The following is a 20423-nucleotide window of genomic DNA, read 5'->3' on the forward strand; positions in this document are numbered from 1 at the left end:
ACCAGTTTTCCAGTAAAGGAAGACATAAGACAGCCCTTAATACTTCTCTTTTTCTAGTATCACAACTCACTGGATTCTGTAAGTAGATAGATAGGTGATCTCTTCTTTACGGGTAAGGGCCCATGCAAATCCCCCCCTAATCTCATTTCCCTCCCTCTTCAAACTATTGGCTCGGCTACCTCGGGAAAGTATTCTTCCCTCCCTCCCATACCTCTGTGGCAAGCTCCCCAGGGGCTACCGCAACAAGGCCAGCCGTGTAAACAAGGGCTGGTGAGGCAGCTCTGTCAACAGGGAAAATCGGTGGATGATGTTCTGAAAACCCGGGCCTCCGTAATCGAATTCTAGAGCCAATGGAAGCCTCTGGAATAGTTTTCAGAAGCCACATACCCATCTAGCTTCTAATCCTTCTCTACGCAAATCTCAAGGGAAACAATCAAGAAGCATATAATGGTACATGATGACTAAAGGTGTTAGGCTTACTTCCACCACCACCACCACCACCACCACCACCACCACCACCACCACCATCATTGAATTACTTGTTCATAAGTGTCTGCTTCTCAGGTTTTCACGCCATATTCATTTGGCTCACAACACTACCATTTCCTAGTTGTCCCTATTCTCCTCTGATAGATTCTGGCTCGTTTTCTCCATGAGCTCCTATTCCTTGGTCCATTATACAGCTGTCAGGGCCCCCCTCATGGAACCACCCTCACCCCCCTGAGTTTCCTTACTCTTCTTGCTTCCTGGACATACTCACTTCCTAGGTCATGGTTTTATTTTCTCACAACGGGCAGGTGACTCCCAAATCTCCCTGTCCAGTTCAATCTTTACCCCAGGACTTCCTACCCTCACATCTAAAACCTCCCAGAAATCTCTGGCTAAATGTGCCATAAGAATCCACAAAACTAAAACTTGACAAAGCTAAAGCTAAAACTCAACAAAGCTAAAACTCATCACTTGCCCCCCTCCCCGTGTCTTTTGCACATTTTTTTTTTTCAATCATGATGGTGCCACCTTTCACCTAATTACCCCCGCTACAGATCTGAGAGTCATCCTCGACTCCACCCTCTCCCTCGGCTGCATGTCCAATCCCTAACTCCCCTCATCAACTGCCCTTTCTAAACGTGTCTTCGTTCATCCCTTCTGCTACAGTCTGGATGTTTGTGTGTCCCTGAGATTCAGGTTGACATTCTAACCCCCCAAAGTGATGATATTAGTAGGTAGGGCCTTTGGGAGGTGATTAGGTCAGGAAGGTGGAACCCTCATGAATGGAATTCGTGGCTTTATAAAAGAGAACCCACAGAGCTCCCTCACCCCCGCCACCATGTGAGGATACAACATGGAGTCTACAACCCAGAAGGGGACTGTCACCCACACCGTGCTGGCACGCCGATCTTGGACAGCCTCCAGAACTGTAAGCAGTAACTTTCTGCTGCTTACAAGCCACCCAGCCTATAGTACTTCACTCTACAGTCTGAACAGACTAAGACACCTCCTTTCAACCCCATCATGGCTACTTTGGCTAGCCCTTGGGACTCATCCTCCTGCTGCATCAGTCCCTCAAATGGCCTCCATATTTCCAATTCTGACACCTTAAATCCACACTGTAACTGAGGGAATCTGCCTAGAAAGTAAATCTGCCCATATCTGACCACCTAAAAATCCTTCCTTAGTTTATAGTATAAAGTAAGGGACTCTCCATGACCTTGTCCTCATTCATAGCCTAGGGCAGTGAGGTCATCTTATCTATTTATTCCCCTTTGAAGGTTTAAAAGAAAAGATGTATTTATTTTTTTTATATGAAATTTATTGTCAGATTGGTTTCCATACAACACCCAGTGCTCATCCCAACAGGTGCCCTCCTCAATGCCCATCACCCACTTTTCCCTCCCACCTACGCCCCCATCGACCCTCAGTTTGTTCTCAGTTTTTAAGAGTCTCTTAGGGTTTGGCTCCCTCCCTCTCTAACTTTTTTGTTCTTCCCCTCCCCCATGGTCTTCTGTTAAGATGTATTTTTTTTTAATTTTTTTTTTTTACATTTATTTATTTTTGAGAAACAGAGTAAGACAAAGCATGAGCGGGGCAAAGGCAGAGAGAGAAGGAGACACAGAATCTGAAGCAGGCTCCAGGCTCTGAGCAAGAGGTCAGCACAGAGCCCGACGCGGGGCTCAAACCCACAAACTGTGAGATCATGACCTGAGCCGAAGTCGGAGGCTCAACCGACTGAGCCACCCAGGTGCCCCTGTTAAGATGTATTTAAAAAGAAATCACACTCATAGCTTTTTAGAGCCTTTCTAAAAATGTTTATTTATTTTTGAGACGGAGAGAGACAGAGTGTGAGCAGGGCAGGGGCAGAGAGAGAGGGAGACACAGAATCTGAAGCAGGCTCCAAGGCCCGAGCTGTCAGCATCGATGCCGACACGGGGCTTGAACCCACAAACTGTGAGATCATGACCTGAGCTGAAGTCAGATGCTTGACCAAACTGAGCCATCTGAGCACCCCAGAGCCTAGTTTTACTTGCATCATATCCTTACTATTGACCAGCACTCTGCCACACAGTCCATCTGTGTTACCTCATGTGACCCTCAACACCTCTAAGGGGTATATCTATTTTTGTGTACATCTTGCAAATAAGAAAACAAAGACCCAGAGTAAATTGGCCCAATTTACATACAGCTAGCAAATGGCAGACGCAGGCCTTCATCCTGGCTCTATAAACTCCTATCTGGGTATGTGTCTTCTGGAAGACTGAGAGCCAGAATGGCCCATGGAATTCAGTGAGCATATCGATAACGGAGGCAGAATGTGAAGAAGAGGAACAAGGTAAGAGAGGGTCATCAAGCTCTGGCCTAAAGATATTATTTAAGGAAAATAAAATTTTGTGGGCTCAAAACCCAATTCTACTTGATATTTTGTTCTCAATATAAAATTTGGTCTGAAATTCAATCAGCCACCTAAGTACATATCTACATAATATGGTATCATTTGAAAAGTGCAGAAGAGGGCACCTGGGTGGCTCAGTTGATTGAGCATCTGACTTCAGCTCATGACATCAGGTCATGATCTCATGGTTTGTGAGTTCTAGCCCCACGCTGGGCTCTGTACTGACAGCTCGGAGCCTGGAGCCTGCTTCATATTCTATGTCTCCCTCTCTCTGCCCCTCCCCAGCTCACTCTCTATCTCGATCTCTCAAAAAATTAATAAACATTAAAAAAAGTGCAGAAATACCCATAGTGAACCATTTACAGAGTTCTTTGTGTAATTCAATTAAGGATTCACTTTCTATCCATTTGGATATCAGAAAAAAAATATATGCATTATTAGGTATAACATTTTATTTTGGGGCATCTGGGTGGCTCAGTTGGTTGAGCGTCTGACTTCAGTTCAGGTCATGATCTCTCGGTTCGTGAGTCTGAGCCCCGCATCGGGCTCTGTGCTGACTGCTAACAGCCTGAAGCTTGCTTCGGATTCTGTGTCCCCCTCTCTCTGCCCCTTCCCCGCTCATGTTCTGTCTCTCTCTGTCTCTCAATAAACATTAAAAAAATATTTTTCAAACATTTTATTTTTTAGCTGTTTATTTATTTTTTGAGAGAGGGAGAGAGAGAATGAGCAGGGAGGGGCAGACAGAGAGGGAGAGAGAATCCCAAGCAGGCTTCATGCTGTCAGCGCAGAGCTCAACGCGGGGCTTAAACCCACAAACCGTGAGATCGTGACCTGGACCAAAATCAAAAGTCAGATGCTTAACTGACTGAGTCACCCAGGTGCCCCAGGTATAACATTTTATAGCCAGGTCCGTGTGTATTTGAAAATGAAGGAACGCCTTTAACTTCTGTCAATTTGCTTTGGTTACAAAAACAATTCTGTGTTGTTGTTTTTTTAAAAAAATGCATATAACAATGCAGTCTTCCATATTTTAACACAATGCCATGTATGCACAATTATCAGTACAGCCATGATGGCTTTGATCCCACAGTTTCTGAATATGTTCACTTTCTCCAATACATTTTCTCTTTCCTCAAATCTCTCAGTGGCCTCCCTGCACGGACCCCCCAAATCACACATACCCACAGGCACCATCAGATGGTCCCCTGGCCTCGACAGCTGTGTGCCCGCATCCTCCTGAACACTGGCCGTACTCTCTCTGGGCGCCCTGTTTGAGGGAGATGCCCAGGGCCTGCAGTAAACCGTTCCTCGGGGACCGCACTTCAGCAAATCACCTCCTCCCTCCTGTTTCTGCAGCTTCTCCCTTGCTGGTGAATCATTTCCAGGACCACACGCGTTTATTTTGTTATCTCCATACGAAAGCAAAACAAGAGAACCTCACCTGTCCTCATCTCCCCAGTGCAACCAGGACGCAGCCCTCGACCTTCTCCAGTCCTACCTGCTGCTCATGGACGCACCTTGCTGCCTCAGGCACCTGCATTTGCTGTTCCTTCGATCAGGTGTGCCATCCCCCTGGGTGTCTCTGCCTGGCCCTCCCTTCTCAGTTCCCCCCTCTGCGACTCCACAGTGACCTCCCTGCCCCAGACTACCCCAAGGAGTCCAACCCAACCCCCAACTCTGGCAGACCCCTCCCCAACATCATTTTCTATTCCCTTATGCAACTTTATTTTTCTTCATCTCTATTTAACTGTCTGACATCGAATTACATATTTGTATTTGTTTCTTATGTGTTCTCCACCCCCGCCCTCTTACTGGTCTGCCTGCACACACCAGAACACAAGTCCTACAAAGGCAGGGACTCTTGTCTCTTCTTCATCATTTATCACTGGTGGATGGAAGAGCGTCTGGAACACACATAGTAGGTCCTCAAGGAATACACGTCAATTCCATAAATATTACACACTGACAAAAAAAAATGTTTAGAGAATCTAAACTTCTGGGTTTTAAAAATACATCTTTCTACTTCTTTGGACATTTTAGTAGAATCAGGTTCGGGGGGCTGGAAAAAACACGTATCTCTTACCTTTCTGAGGTGACTCGGATTCGTTCCTCACAGCTGTAATTCAGTCTTTCCATCTTCTCGTGGAAGTATATTTCCACACACTGTTCTTCAAAGTCGTGAAGTCTCTTCAGATCCTCCTCACTCAGGTAGAGTTCTGTGTAAATAAGTATGGCACATTAAAAAAAAAAAATCGTAATTTGCCTTTAACAGGAAGCTGATACTGAGTAGGTGAAGCTCTTCTTCCATTTGTGTTGAAAACTCGATGAACTGGAGCTCGCGTGATAAAACTTTGCTGCTCTATCACACCAAATTCTTAATATTAATGGAGAGGCAGTGTGTAGAAACAAATAGAAACACCAGATTGGATCTTGCCTATTTTTTGTATAAACAGGCATGGGAATTTGAACAGGACTCATGTGGAACAGACACTCTGTTCAATACGCTCCTAGGTTAGAATGTCTCTACCCATTTACAAAAATCTGCTACATTTATATGCATATGGGTAAAGAATCTGGTTGTCTCCCCCTCCTCTGCCAACTGTTTTGTCTATCAAAATGACAATAAGTAACCTGTAGGTTAAAATCAAGGTTAGATGAAGTCCAAGACTGTTAAATTAATCCAGCAAGTGTCAGAAAGTTTCATGTTGTTACACTGAGTTTGTACAACATGGTTTGAACTGCATAAGTTCACTTACACGTGGGTTTTTTTCCTCAGTAAAGAGTAAATACTATTTTTTGGTAAATACTGTAAATGTTTCTCTCCCGTAAGATTTTCTTAATAACCTTTTCCTTTCTCCAGCTTGCTTTATTATAAGTCTCAGTATATAGCACATATAATATCCACGGTATGTGTTAATTAACTATGTTATAAGGCTTCTGGTCAACAATAGGCTATCAGTAAAGTTTGGGAGGATTCAAAAGTTATATACTGATTTTTGACCATGCAGGGGGCTGACATCCCAACCCCAATGTTGTTCACGGGTAAATGGGACTAAGTTACTCTACTAGAAACAGAAACATTATTGCCAGTCAGTGGCTGAGGCTGTCCACCTTCCTTGACATAATTATAATTAACTCACAAAAAGACACATCACTTCATGATATTATGAAACAATTCTGTGTCAGACTTTGATGATCACTTTCCATCTACCACCTTGGCTCTCACTCTGATCTAACAGAAAAATACATTAGCTCTTGAGCAGGTTTCTAATACTTGGAAAATATATAAATGGTTTTGCAAAAAGGGTAAAAATTGGTGCATTCTCTTCCTTCAGTGGTATCACTTAACTTAGGGAAAAAAATAGAGTTCCCTCAAACTTATTAGAAATGCAAACATTCCATTATTTTCCAATAAAATAGGCAAAAATATTGATTTTATGGCATGAAAGAATCTCTCAGAACTAAAAAAAAAAACAATACAGTATCCTCACTCACAAACTCTAAATGCCTGTCTGCATCAAAGAATCTCTTAAGAATGAGGAACTTTACAGTTGTTATGATTTAATCTTTCTGTGGATTCCTAAGAGCAAACAACCCAAGGACCAATCCCAGTGACAGGTGCAGCCTGCATGTGTGGAGCGTTCTTGTGACTCTCCGCCAGGTGGCACTGCAGCCCCAAATGCAAACGATCTTCAAAACAGGATGGGAAGAAGTTTCAGAAAAATTCAAGAATTTTCCGGAAGTCAGAATGAACACACCTCCATGCTTGGGCAAATTTACTTTCGTTATATACCGGAATCACCCTATAAGCCCAGATGAAGGCAAGCCCCAAATGTGGCCGAACCCCAGCCAATTCCAGGATCTCTCAGGTGGTCCACATTCTACTGTTCACTTGCAGCAGGTTCACGGACAGGCCTGGGACGGCTCTCTGTTAGAAGCCTAAAATTTAGAGTATCATTATAAACCTTTAAATTAACTTCATTTGTGCTTTGGCTTCCTTATAAAGGCTGAATCTCTTGGGGGGCAGCGGATGGAAAAGAAAAATAAATCTCCGAAGTGACTCAAGAGGAGAAAAATACTTCACTGAGCCAATTACCAGCAAGAAGAAAAGCATATCATCCTATCAACCTTGTAATGACACCTGTCCCCCTAAAAGCCCATAGAAATGTATAAATAGTGCGCAATCCATTATCTGAAACTCCTGGAACCAAGTGTGTTTTAGAATTCAGAATTTTCCTTTTCTCAATTTAGAAAGGTAATACAGTACATATACCATAAATGCAGTAAAATACCTAACTGAGGCTAGGGCAGTACCCGAAAATCCAACACATTATTTCTGCAGCAAAATCAATGAATATTCACACTACAAGGGATAAAGACAATAAATGGCTTCACATTAGTTCCATCAGCCTCTTTTATCCCAATGAGTCTCTAACGTAAGAAGGGGGAAAAAAAGCTTTCCATTTTCAGGCGTATTTTGGATTTAGGGATTGATATAAAGGATTGTGGATTTATGCCACCCGTTTCCTTTATATTCAGGGACTATCTAAAAATGGGCATGGCACCAATTGTGAAATTGCTTGAAAGGAACTACCAAAAGATCTGCAAAACCGCAAAAGAAATGTTCTATTATCACAGTTAGTGTGACAGTCATATCGTTCAGGTTAAGATACGCATCAGCAAAATTAACTAGGAGATTCTCAAAATATGTAGACTTAAGCACTGCAAAATAAATAAATACATAAATACATGAGAAAAGTAAAGAAAAATATAAAAATGAGAATCCACATTTCCGCATCCTGAATTGATCTTGAAAAATGAAACATTCATACAGAATCACCTCCATTCTCAGTAGATTAGAGAACCAGAGAATCAGGACTCTGGTTAACAAGTGAAGCTGTCTTATCTCTTCCCCCCTTACTCCACAAGACCTTTTGTAATCCCTTTCTATGTCAATCCTGTCTTCCACAACAGGGAAATGAGTCTGGGTCACTGTGACTACTCCCTAGGAGTTATTCTAATGCCTTTCCAAGTAAGCAGAGAAAACAAGGTTTTCTAGGCGACAGAAAGCCTTTGCACACTTACGGGGAAATTTTGTCCCTACCCATTTCTTTCTTTCGAAGTATCGGTTAATCTTGGCAAACGTACTACAACCACATGATGGAATCAATGTATTTACTCAGATGCAGGTCCTCTATTTACTTAGACCCAAGTCCTTAGCAGACACTCGATCATCAGTGAAGTCCGAGAGCCTTGCATCCTGTGCCCGGAATTTAACTGACAATGTTCCTGCGTGTCTTCACGTTGGATCTCCACTCTTACTCTCATCCCAGTGCCCCACCGATGAAAACTTACTTAATCCAACATCACCCTCGTCTTGGTCGTTTGGAGCTCGATGATGGCAAAGACGGCGAAGGAGGAGTCCCACATGGCTCAGCAGGATGAATGGTGGTGGCAGCCAAGGCTTCTTGTGATAAGTCATGATGTAGCGATAGCGATTGTACTTCCATAGTTTATTGGAAATGGATTTCATATCCACGTAAACGTTACTGCAAGTTGTAGTTAAGACAGGGATAACTTGTTAATATGGCATCCTGAAACATCACAGATCCTTTCTCTACTTCCCAACTTTTTGATTGGTTCACCTGACCTTCCCAGCCTTAGCCAATAAAAATCATATCCATTGCCTTTGTGATTCTTCTCCTACCCAAAAAGATACATTAATCACCTTCTACAGTAAAATATGCTAATCAGAATAAACAAAAAATAGGAATGACAATCAGAGAGAAAATGCTAATGTTTTAAATGCAATGAACAGAAACTGAAACTTTACACTCTTCTTGGTACACCATCTCTTCTCACATAAGAAGTTCTTTTCAGTCCATAATTCACCATTCACAGTAACTACTGTTAATGTTTCTCTCTATTACCAGCCTTATGAAGAGATTCTCCTCATGTCAAACATGAGAACTGATAGAATAATCCTAGTTAAAACACACCCAAAGGAAAGAACGGTAATGAAGAAGCGACAGGGAAGAAAAATGAATTCACCCTAAAATAATCAATAAGGGCACCTTCTATGTAGAAACTAAACAAAATTACTTAGATTAACTTTACAATGAAGATAATCCCTTATCAATAGGCTACCTTAGATGATCCCTTTAATTACATTAATTTTAATATGTAGATACTAGGGTAAATACTGATATTATGGAACTGTCCATGAAGTTGTGGTAGGTGGTACACTTACTCCAAAACACCATATCATCCCTAATTACTTAACTTTAAGTCTATAACACGATAGGTACGGGGAGAGGACACAATGGAATGTCTACCTTAACATTCCGCTCAGGCTAATATAAAGTTTGGCTTTTATAGAGAAAGATGGCAAAGTGGCACTTGAGTAGGACAGGAGAAATTAGCCAATAAAAAGACAGGCAGCCCTAAATGTGAGCGATCATAAAAAGAAGGAACCAGAACTATCCTGGAGAAAGCCAGCTCAGAATAAGAGGGAGGGGGAAGTTTCACAGAGTCCATAAAGTAGATGATGGAAAGATAGAAAACTGGGTTTGGCAGAAGAGACTCATAAATATGGAGAACAAACTGAGGGTTGCTGGAGGGGCTGTGGGAGGGGGGATGGGCTAAATGGGTAAGGGGCACTAAGGAATCTACTCCTGAAATCATTGTTTCACTATATGCTAACTAAATTGGACGGAAATTTTTAAAAATAAAAAATTAAATTAAAAAAAGAAAGAAAGAAAGAAAGAAAACTGGGTTTGCTTTGGTTTTGTGAGAAGGGGGTGGGTACAGAGAGAATCCTAAGCAGGCTCTGTTCTATCGGTGCGGAACCCGATGTGGGGCTCAATCTCACGACCATGAGATCATGGCCTGAACTGAAATCAAGAGTCGGACACTTAACTAATTGAGCCACCCAGGTGCCCCAAAAGATAGAAAACTGGGTTTTAACATAGTTCTCAAAGTGTGGTCTGAACCACAGCATTAGCATCACCTGAGGACGTGTCAAAAATGTAAATTCATGGGCCCTAGCCCAGAACTACTGAATCAGAAACTCTAGCAGAGACGTAACATCAATCTGTGGCTCAGCAAGCCCTCCAGGTGATTCTCCTGCACCATCAGGTTTGAGAACCACCAGGATTAAATGCCAGTCACTCCCAGTGTAACTACAGCCTGTCCACCAGCAGGTGGGAACCTTCACAGTGTATTTCAGGGTGGTGGGGGGGGAGGGGTTGTTTGTCTGGTTTTGTTTTTTTGTTTTTTGTTTTTGTTTTAGTTTTTTGTAATTCTTGCTATGAAGAATTTAGAATGGGCACCTGGACAAGTAGTCATGTCTGGGGTTTCTCAGCTCATTGGTCCTCAGGCTGTCCATCTCTAGAGAGAGACAACTGTCTATGTGAGGATTTCTCAACCTCTCTTTTGACACCTGCCATTTTTGAGAAGCAAAAATCTCATACCCACTCTAAGTATTATTTGAAATGTCATAAATAATAGCTATACTAACTAAACACCAGGATATGTTAGACATTTATAAAATGGTGGGACTAAAAGAGATGACAGTTACATAAGCTTGTAACAAACAGAAAGGTACATCTTCCCATATATTTGCAACAATAGTCATTTTTTTAGTATTCTGATTTATTTTGCTCCCCTCCAGCCCTTTCCTTCCCTATTTTCTTTACTTATATTCCACTGCATTGGTTTCTCTTCTTTTATATTGCCCTCTTCAGTGGGGTAATCAATGAATAAAATACTAAGCACACTGCCTGGCATAAACGAGGCATTCAAAAAATACTAGTTTCCTCCCATCACTTCACTTGATTTCTTTTAACCATTGAACAAATATATTTATGCACTCTTTTTGGTACTTGGGAAAATTTTTTCAGCAAAAAAGACAATACGATATCTTGTCCTTGAGGCACTTATATTCCAGTAGACAAAAAAGACAAACAGGAAAAAAAAACATATAAAATATAAAACTTGTATATACACAAGTGGGTACAAAGAAAGAAGAATAAGGGGAACCAGGTAAAGAGATGGCTGAAGGAAAGGGCGGTGTGCTTTCAAATGCCATCCCTAAGTTAGGTCTAATTAAAAAGGGAACATTTGAGCACAGGCTTGAAGGGGGTGAGGGAATGGGTCCCACTGATACCTGAAGAGCACTCCAGGCAGAGGGAACGGCAACTGCAAACACACCTGTGCTGGTTGAAAACCTATGGGTGTGTGTTGGGGGGGGGGGGGGGGACAGTGTGGTTGGAGGGGAAAGGGTTAAGGGAAGAGTAGTGTGATGTGTGATTTTAAAAGCAGCAGGAAAACCAACTCACCAGGGCTCTCTAGGTCATGGTAGGAATTGTGAAATGGGGAACCATTGAGGGTTTGGAGCAGAGTGGTGACACCATCTGACATATGTCTTTAAAGAGTCATTAGGGACAACTGTTGATAAGAGTATGTAGGAGCCAAAGACAGAAGCAGAGAAATAAGTAGGAGGCTCTCCGGTAGCAGTGGGGTGGTAAGAGGTGGTTGGATTGATGATCTATTTGAAGGCAGAGTCAACAGGAGTCCCTGGCAGTTTAGAGGTAGAGACATAAGTAGCATTAAGAATGACTCCAAGGCTTTTGATCTGAACAACTGGGGAAATGGAGATTTGATGGAAAACTTGTGGTCTTTTCCCTAGATTTGAGAAAGATGACAAGTAGAGTAAGTACATGCTGGCAAAGAGAGGAGATCAGGTGGACATTTAGAATTTTTAGAATTCTATTATACATCCAACCGGTAGCAGATAAGGGGGCAGTTGGAGCTGTAAGACTGCAGTTCAAGGGAGAGATTCGGGCTGGAAATACAAACTGGAATTTGTCAGCATTACAGGAAGCTGACCAAGATCACCAAACGAAATGTAAATAAAAGATGAGCAAGGTCTGGGCCCAGGGAAGTTCCAAGGTGAGAAGGTTGAGGAGAAGGAGATGATCCAGAAAAGTAGACCGAGAAGAAATGAAAAGGGAGAAAGAGGAAGCAAAGAGGAAGACATACTGGAGCCAAGTAACGAAAAGTCATCAAGAAGCCCTCAGTCAGCTTTTAATCTCAGCAACAGTTATTCTTCCGTGATTCCAACTTAATACTTTACTACAATGCATGATCTCCTTTCATTCTGCTTTTATTGCTCTCTCCATTTATTGGGGTTTTTTTTTTTTTTCCTTTTCTTGTGCTCTCTTCCCTTCCTACCAGTAGTTTCATGCCCATGTTTTGAAACCATAATGAAAAGGGGGAGAAAATGGCACACACAAAAACCAAAGGTTACATACCCAAAATATGAGAATCTACTCAAAACAACTGCCCCCATTTTGATTTAAATAAAATAACCATATTTAACTAAAATAACCTACTTGAAAAAAGCAATCAACAGGTTCACCATGATGATATACTGCACGAAGAGGTAGACAGCTTGGAGGAACGGAGTAAGAAAAGAACCAGGAGGGCAAGACGGATGGCTTGCACAAACTACAAATAAAGAATTTAACAGAATGAGAGATAAGATGAATCACAGTCCTACGGTTCTACACAAATATTTATCACATTAACTTAGCAGAATACCATAAATTTTTGACATCTTTAAGATCCAGATGAATATTTTCCAGATTGTTTTTTTACTCTGAGTATCTACAAGGGCTTGATTTCTGAACGATGCCAAAATCCCCAACACACCATCTATATCTGAAGCATAGACTTCTCCATATATCATCCAGTATGGCTCAAATACAATATCTCGAGCAAGGCTCCAAGATGGCGGTTGCTTTGGTGAAAGAATGGCCTTGCGTGCCACTCCAAAGCTCAGCAGGACGATGGCCATCATGATCACAATGTAGAACATGTTTGCGGTCTGCAAAATAACACAGCACAACCAGAACTTTACCTCTGATTTTAAATTTAGAACAAATCAAACACCAGCAGCATTCATAATCACACCTCCCAGTATTAAGACTGTCTAGTCATTGACCAAAATGCCGTAGTCCATGACTAGCTGGGTTTCCTTTGGCTAAACCATTTCCTTCTCTCTGCCGTAGCATGTTTCATGTCAATGTCTGTCTAAAAACATAGATGTGTTGAGGGTGAAGAATCTGTGCTTAAACAAAAAATAGGGAGTATTCAAATTGGTCAAAGGAGCCCTTATCCCTAAGGTTATCTTCGGGAATCGATTAGAGACTGAGAAATGGATCAGGTCATGTTCATTTCACTTACTAAATGTACATCAATTCAACCCTTTTGTTCACTTATTTCATGAGTATTTCATGAGCTCCTCTGAATTTCTTAGCCTCCCTTCCACAAAGCTGGTACCATATGACCTATTCTAACCGATAGCCTGTGGAGTGGCGGTGAGTTATTTTAATTCCTGCCCAGAACAGTTAAAAGCTGTTAAACTTTCTCCATCCCTCTCATTCCCCACCACAGGAGACCTTGGAATCCATGTTATGTTGACATGGCACCGTCACAAGATAAAAGGATTCTGGATCCCTGAGTTATAGGGTAGAGCTCAGCCCCCATGAACACTCATTAAACTTTGCATTAGGGAGAAATAACTTGTGCTAAGTCACCGAGATGTATCAGTTACCTCAGCACAACCTATCTGATAAATATCAATGCCACCAAGACCAGAGGACATTTCTGGTTTAAAAATATAAAGAAAAAAAAAATTTTAAATAAAAGTGTAAAGAAAGAAAAATCTGTCTTTGGAGTCCTAGAGGTTCTCCCTCTTCTGTTCTCCTTTGTTCAAGCACTACCCTTCTCTCTCCAGAACTTGCCCCTTCCCTGCCAGTGAGTATTCCAGAAGGAAAAGCCAAAGATGATCTGGAGAGTACTTCCTAGAAGGTGGGTCTCAGGTCCCTAAGCCAGCTGGAGAAGGCTAACCCAACTGCACAGCAGGCTCAGATGACAGAGCCGGATGGTCCAGCTTTGAAACCTGACTCCCCTACTTATGCCCCGGGGAAATTTACTTAACCTCCATCTCCGTGTATGAAAAATGTGGACAACAGTAAGAGTGCCTATCTTATAACGTTGTTTTGAAGATTAAATGAGTTAATAGGTACAAATACTTAGAACATAGTGTAGCCCATAACGCGTACTACTTAAGAGTTGGCTGGGGGTGAGGAGATAAAAAGATGCATTGGAAGTGTTAGCAGAAAATATTGCTGGTGGTAGCCTCACACAAATCTGACCTTCAAGAATCACTGTGCTCAGAGACACATTTGATTCAATCATATCTTCTGGCCGTAACCAAAAGGCTAATGAGTGGAGTCTCCTAAGCAACCACCCAATATACTCTGCAAGGACATTTGTTAAATAGGAGTTTGTGGTTATAAAGAAAGCAGAGACGACATGAGCTCGATGTCTGTGCTTCTATAAACAATTCGAAAGGTTAAACTACTGGATGTGAACCATGAAAGTAGGTAAAGTCATTAAAAAGGACCCCAGAACACACAAACAGATCGTACTCACCATTTTTGCAATCATGGTCACATATGGACCTACGTGTTGATTCACGGCAAAGAAGTCCAGGAGCCGTGAGAACCAGAATATGATGTCTATGCAGTAGATTAGTCTTCCCGCTGTGTGCAAAGGAGGGTCGCCCCACCGAAGGCCAAAACCAACTGAAAACAGGCCAATAGCCACAGTTTCTATTAGGTTCCAGTACTCACTAATCCATACCTTCACCTTTTGAGTAAACTTCCCAGGTTCGGAAATACAGACCTAAAAGAAGAAAGAAAGAGGGAAATTTAAAGAATGGAGTGTGACCCAAGGGGCTCATAATACTGTTCTTTGGTACATCAATTGCTGGCTTAGAGAATAATTTGAACCCCACCAAACCTTAGATCACAAGGGTATCTTAGAGCCTTCAGTTATCCTTGGCCAATGAATTATTAAAACGATTCTATAAATGTGTTTTAATGTCACCAGCTATTTGAAAAACAAACCAGACAAAAAACAAAAAAGAATACGCTTTCCTAGCTTTCATTAATCCTAAGCTAACACAGGGGGCCACCAAGACATTTAAAAACTCAGTATTACAGTGGATCTATTACAGCTACCTTTCTGTTTTCATGAGGGAGAGCCAGTACAGAGGAAACTGGTTTGAAACCAAGGAATCCTGTAATCGAGTCCTGCTACCACTACTTAGTGAGTCGTTGACAAATCACTAAGAATGCCACATTAGAAGTCACTAGTGTAAGAAATGACTCCTGCAAAAGAATATCAGACAAATTCAAGCGTAAAGTCATAAACTTATTTTTCCCGAAGCATAAAAAATGGTGGCATTCAGAGGTTTTTCTCCTGAATTGTTTTCTATAAACTCCACGATACTGACTAGCAGGCGATACAGGTATAATTACTAAGAATACATTCATTTAGTATACAGTGTTCATCATATTAGCTCCAGGACAAAACGAATGTATGTGAATGCATATACATAGAGACACATATACACTGACATGTAAAACAAAGTTTATAGCTGCATATGATTATAGTTGAAACTGCGTGAATGTTACCTCGGGGTTTTTTTTAAGCGACTCGCTTGCAAAACCAAAAATGAAAGTTTTGTTTTGTCTTTTGGACTACTTGCCTCAGGGATTTTCAGTTTCAATTTTCAAAGGTGTTTAGGAAAATAACTCAAAAGCCATCGATGAATTCTTTCCTTATTGCACAACTCTGGCCACTTATTTGCCTACTGTAAAGTGAGGCTGACAAGGTACAGTAATGGTAGGCTATAAAAATCAATCTAATTAAAAAGAAAAAAACCTTCTGGGAAATCAAACAGTTGGAGGGTCTAACAACAATTAGATAGCCTCACTCTAAGACGGATAAACACACTTGGACATCTTTAAAAATAACTGCTTTCAAAGAGAAGCAACCAGCAGAAAGTCTTTGGCAAGGATTAAGGGTTGAGATCAGAGATCTTCCCCTAAATACCCTTTCTATCCCAAGCAAATCAGGATCAGCATTGCCTGTCTCGCCCCCACCCTTGCTGTATCTGTCCGTTTTCATCACGAGCCCAAAACACCTCTTCCTAGAGGTGGAGAAGACAAAGGTAGAAGGGACGACTCACCTCCCTGACCTTCTCAATGGCATTGGTGAAGATATAAATGATAACAAGCCACTCTTGCACGCTGGGCTGGGGCTGCATCTCCACCAACACAGTGTAAGTGAACAGCATGAGGAATGCCAAATATGCCATCTATGAGGGGGACACACATTCCCTGGACATGAGTGAGAGTCGTAATGGAGAATGCCAAGTAGACACAAACCGAGCCAAGCAGAGACACAAAGGAACTTCAACATGATAACATGGAAATATAACTTCCGTTTACGCAGAACCTGATTTCAAGGAAAGTACAAGAATGTACAGTTTTCTATGCTAGAATTTAATGAAAGCAATGAAGACAGCTGTTCCCAAATGCATGGAAGGGGGCACTGTCTCATCTTGTTGGCTCCTGACCAGAATTTCTGGAACCCGGCCCATGGCGACATGGACACCGTCAGGCTAACGACAAACCGAGAGAGAATCATACACTTTCCCCTCCCTGTAAGCATAGAAAACACGTGCCCCAAGTACACCAAGGAGCAGTATCAGTAGCTGTCCATTTTCGAATGTAATAAAATGTGACATTAGCTTCTGCTGGGAGTTTTATTTTATGTTGATAAAAACATCCTGGTTAGCAGGAAAGTATCGTCCAACTGTGAGTCCTTGTAGTGAAAGACTGTTCACATTTTTATCTTCAGCACTCAAACTAACACATGGTAGACATTCAAGAAATGCATGTTTCATTTTTAACTATATATATTAAACCTAGATTTCCAATATCTTCAAAAAATTAAGACACACTAAGCACACACATATATAGACACATAGGGATTAATAGCTTTGTAATCTTTTCCAACGTTCTTATTATCTTAAGATATATTCCCAGAAGTAGAATCACTGGGCATACACATTTAAACCCGTGACAATGCTACTAAATTGCCCATCAGAAAGGCATTACCAGTTTCCATAATCACCAACAATGCATGAGACCGTGCAGTTCTTTTAATGGCTTCAGTGACAATACGTAGTGCTAGCTGATTGACAGATATATTAAAGCCCCAGATCAATAGCGAGGGACGTGTGTGTGTGTGTGTGTGTGTGTGCGTGTGTGTGTGTGTGTGCGTGTGTGCGTGTGTGTGTGTGTGCGTGTGTGCGTGTGTGTGTGTGCGCTCATTTTCATTCTCAAGGAAGTGAATCATATTACTTTAACCTGAATCTCTATTTTCAGATCTTTCTGAGCTCTACCTAAGCTTGGTACATTACCCTCCCAGTAGAGTTCTATGCAGAGAATGGCCAAAACCCCTTCTAACTACACAGTAGTCATTGTATATACAATGGGTGGTATTTGGGGAAGGCACGGTGGGTACTGCTGCCTATGAGATAAAGAGTTTAGAAAAGCAAGCACATAAGAAAGTTAAGGCAAATTCTGTTAATTCTGTATTTCTTGAAGTTTATTCCTCAAAGTCTAAGCATGTTTGGTGACCACTTAGACACATAATTTAAATAAATTTGTTCTATCAAGTAATCTTTTTTTTTCCTTTTTGTCATTGGCTTCATGATGACCAAACACTAAATCACCATAGATACTGGTAATATTGCCCCCTGATACTTTCTTTCTTTGCAACTCTTAAAAGATCCAAAAATGTTACATTTTTTTCTTCTTCATCATCACATTTATAACAAGACACTGCTTCAGTAAAACACGCACATCATAACCGAGCCATGTGACATCAAGTCAAGAACGTCTGTGTTCACTGCTAACACTGTCCATTATGGGGGGGCAGACCCAGGTGGCTAATTTGTTCCATTTGTCTGTTAACTATGTGTTGTTGCTGTTCTGTTTGCTTAGCTTTACTCCTGTCCCTAAGAGTTCATCGGCTGGAGATTTCCAAGAACAGAAACACTGAATATTTTTTTCTCAATGACATGACTATGGCTAAAAGTCTCTCAAAGCTACTATCAGAGACTTTGGGATATTTTGTTACACATTCACAAAAAATGGTGAAACCTCATCATTTGAAGGAAGATTTGATTTTTGAAAGCGGAACTATGTACATATTTAATAAGTATATGAAATACACGTTTGGATGGGCAAGTAAATATTTTGCAATGTAACACATTTAGATAAGTGCCCTTTTATAATCGCACTTCAAATGTTTCAGGAATACACAGTCTTGGCCAGGAGCAATTTAAAGTATAAGTAAGCAGTAGAAAAATAAATGTTATTAAATAAATGTGAAAAGCACTCATTACATTTAAAGTGCAGTTAATGATTTCTCTGTATCACTACTATCAACATTAAATGTATTATTTATTTATAAAATTAACTTCTGCAATGTCATTGTCCTCCAAGGCGGAGGGGGGTGTCAGAAGAGGAAAATGAAATGAAATGAAATGAAATGAAATGAAGTGAAATGAAATGAAATGAAATAAAATAAAATAAAGTTTTATTATTCTCTCTATATTTATAATCATATGTGATTGAAGACAAAAAGCAAACACTTTGCATTTTTTGTTCATATTACACATTACACCTACAAATAAAAAATCAACTCAACTGCTTGATTTCTTTGCCCAAGATGAGAAAAGGATCTACAGCCATCACTTAATTCTACAATCACTACTGTTAATTGGCTGTTCCACAAAGTTTCACAGGCTCAGTCCCAGCAGAGCTAATAGGAAGCGCTCAGGAAAGAAGAAAATTCTTGTTCTTTTACTCCCATAGTAAGAGAGATTTGCTACAACCTGTCCTCACCTCCCTCCAATCTTCTCTCCTACCTCCTCTGTGATTCCCCTCATTTTTTTTTTCTTGTCGCACTTCTACATTGTATCACAAGTTGGCAAACCAGGCATATCATTATCAAAATCATCATTAACTATTGACCATCATGAAGCCTATTTTTAATTGCTGCAATGAGACCAACCGTATAAAACCAAAACTTGACAATTGGAGCATTGTAGAACTCATAGATTTTCCTGGTCCATGGGAGGCTTTGGGGACCACTCTTTAAATCAAGGTGCTGATTCTCATCTAGTTTCTCATCAGGGCCTCTCTCCAAATCACGGTCTTTCTGCAAAATAAATAATCATTTATTGTCAGAGCCTTAACTAAAATACTGATATTTGCAAACATCCAAAATATATAACTATTTATGAATATAATACATTAGAAATTAATTGGGCACCCACCTGCCAAATTATAATCTTAGTCTTGCGAGGAAAGAAAACTACATGTATTGCATAAATCTCTGACTTTTGGGGAAGGAGCCCAAGAGATCTCTGAAATGCAAGCCAAGTATCCAATAATGAAACCTAGTCAGACCAAGAGTAGTTCCAAGGGTTTAAAAGTGGTCGCTGCTCCTATTCTGCTTAACCTCCTTTGTCAGTATTTTGAAACCTAAAGATATCGTAACATTCCCCTGAAATCATTAACAGATAATACAACTATCTCCATAATAGAGGAAGACAAGATAGACACCCATCGATGATGTATTTCCCAAGTCCTAGGAAAGTTGGGCACAGCATGAGTTTTAGAATTTTGGCTTTGATAGCAGACATGTAGCCCTCATTGATGGCAGGGGTGCTGTGCGTAAAGTCCAGGGACTCTCTGAGCTTCCAGGGTTCCTTGAATCCTCCTGCAACCATACGCCAGCATTTGTGTTGTACGTGCAAATATTTCCAAGGAAAGCATCAAATCTTTCACCAGTTTCTTACAACATATGTGTCAGTCCAAAGGGGTTAACCCTTGTAGGTGATAAGCAATAAGCATCTGTGTGGCAGACAAGGGGATGTATGACCGTGACTACACAGGTGTGCACACAGGATAAAAGCCTTGTAAAAAGCGGGGGGAAAGAACTGAAAAGAAAAGAAAGCATTACTTGTAGCCTGGTTGTTTTGGGGAAGAGGGAACTTAGGAATGGTCAAAGAGAAGCAAAGAGATGTCACCCTACTCTATAAAGGTCTGTGTGGTCCTAATTTTTAAACAGGAAATGCATTCCTTTTGTGACTTTAAAAAATATTAAATGAAAAGAAAGCCATGTTCTCTGATGCTTCTTTGACAAGTACGTTTCTCATCCTATCCACCAAAGATCTCTCTCTAGTTGTCACACCTGCAAGACTGCTATGATTTTACAAGACAAGGAATAAACGAAGTGTTGCTTGAAATGTCCATAAAATTGAGAAAATGTAATTTTTGAGGCTTCTGGCTTCTAGACGGGTTATCTCAGTGTCTGATTGATGGCTGTCATTCACATCACTTTGGGCAATGAAATTGGGGTTGTGACTTAAAAGTATAGGAACTGATCTGGTTCCTAACAGGTTCGGACCAGCCCAGAGTTAAAACAGCTTAGAACCAATAAGAAAAGTCATCATTTACTGTGATTTTAATGACATCAGTACCACTTTAAGAAGACCCCAGAAAGCAATTTAAGTAATGACTTTGTGAGTAAATAATCT

General features: G+C 40.9%; 1 protein-coding gene across 1 annotated transcript in view; it reads right to left on the reverse strand.

The window, feature by feature from the left end:
- The window catches only part of TRPM6 (transient receptor potential cation channel subfamily M member 6), a 202834-nt gene that overhangs the window by 49324 nt on the left and 133087 nt on the right, over positions 1-20423 (reverse strand). Inside the window, exons 23-29 of the mRNA XM_042963460.1 lie at positions 18893-19039; positions 15993-16121; positions 14390-14641; positions 12602-12776; positions 12283-12397; positions 8243-8436; positions 4971-5103 (exon numbers count right to left, since the gene is read on the reverse strand). Of these exons, the coding sequence (XP_042819394.1) occupies positions 4971-5103; positions 8243-8436; positions 12283-12397; positions 12602-12776; positions 14390-14641; positions 15993-16121; positions 18893-19039 (1145 nt within the window). The remainder of the gene's footprint in view (positions 1-4970; positions 5104-8242; positions 8437-12282; positions 12398-12601; positions 12777-14389; positions 14642-15992; positions 16122-18892; positions 19040-20423) is intronic.

The sequence above is a fragment of the Panthera tigris genome, chromosome D4, assembly GCF_018350195.1.
Source record: "Panthera tigris isolate Pti1 chromosome D4, P.tigris_Pti1_mat1.1, whole genome shotgun sequence".
In the NCBI taxonomy this organism is placed as follows: domain Eukaryota; kingdom Metazoa; phylum Chordata; class Mammalia; order Carnivora; family Felidae; genus Panthera; species Panthera tigris.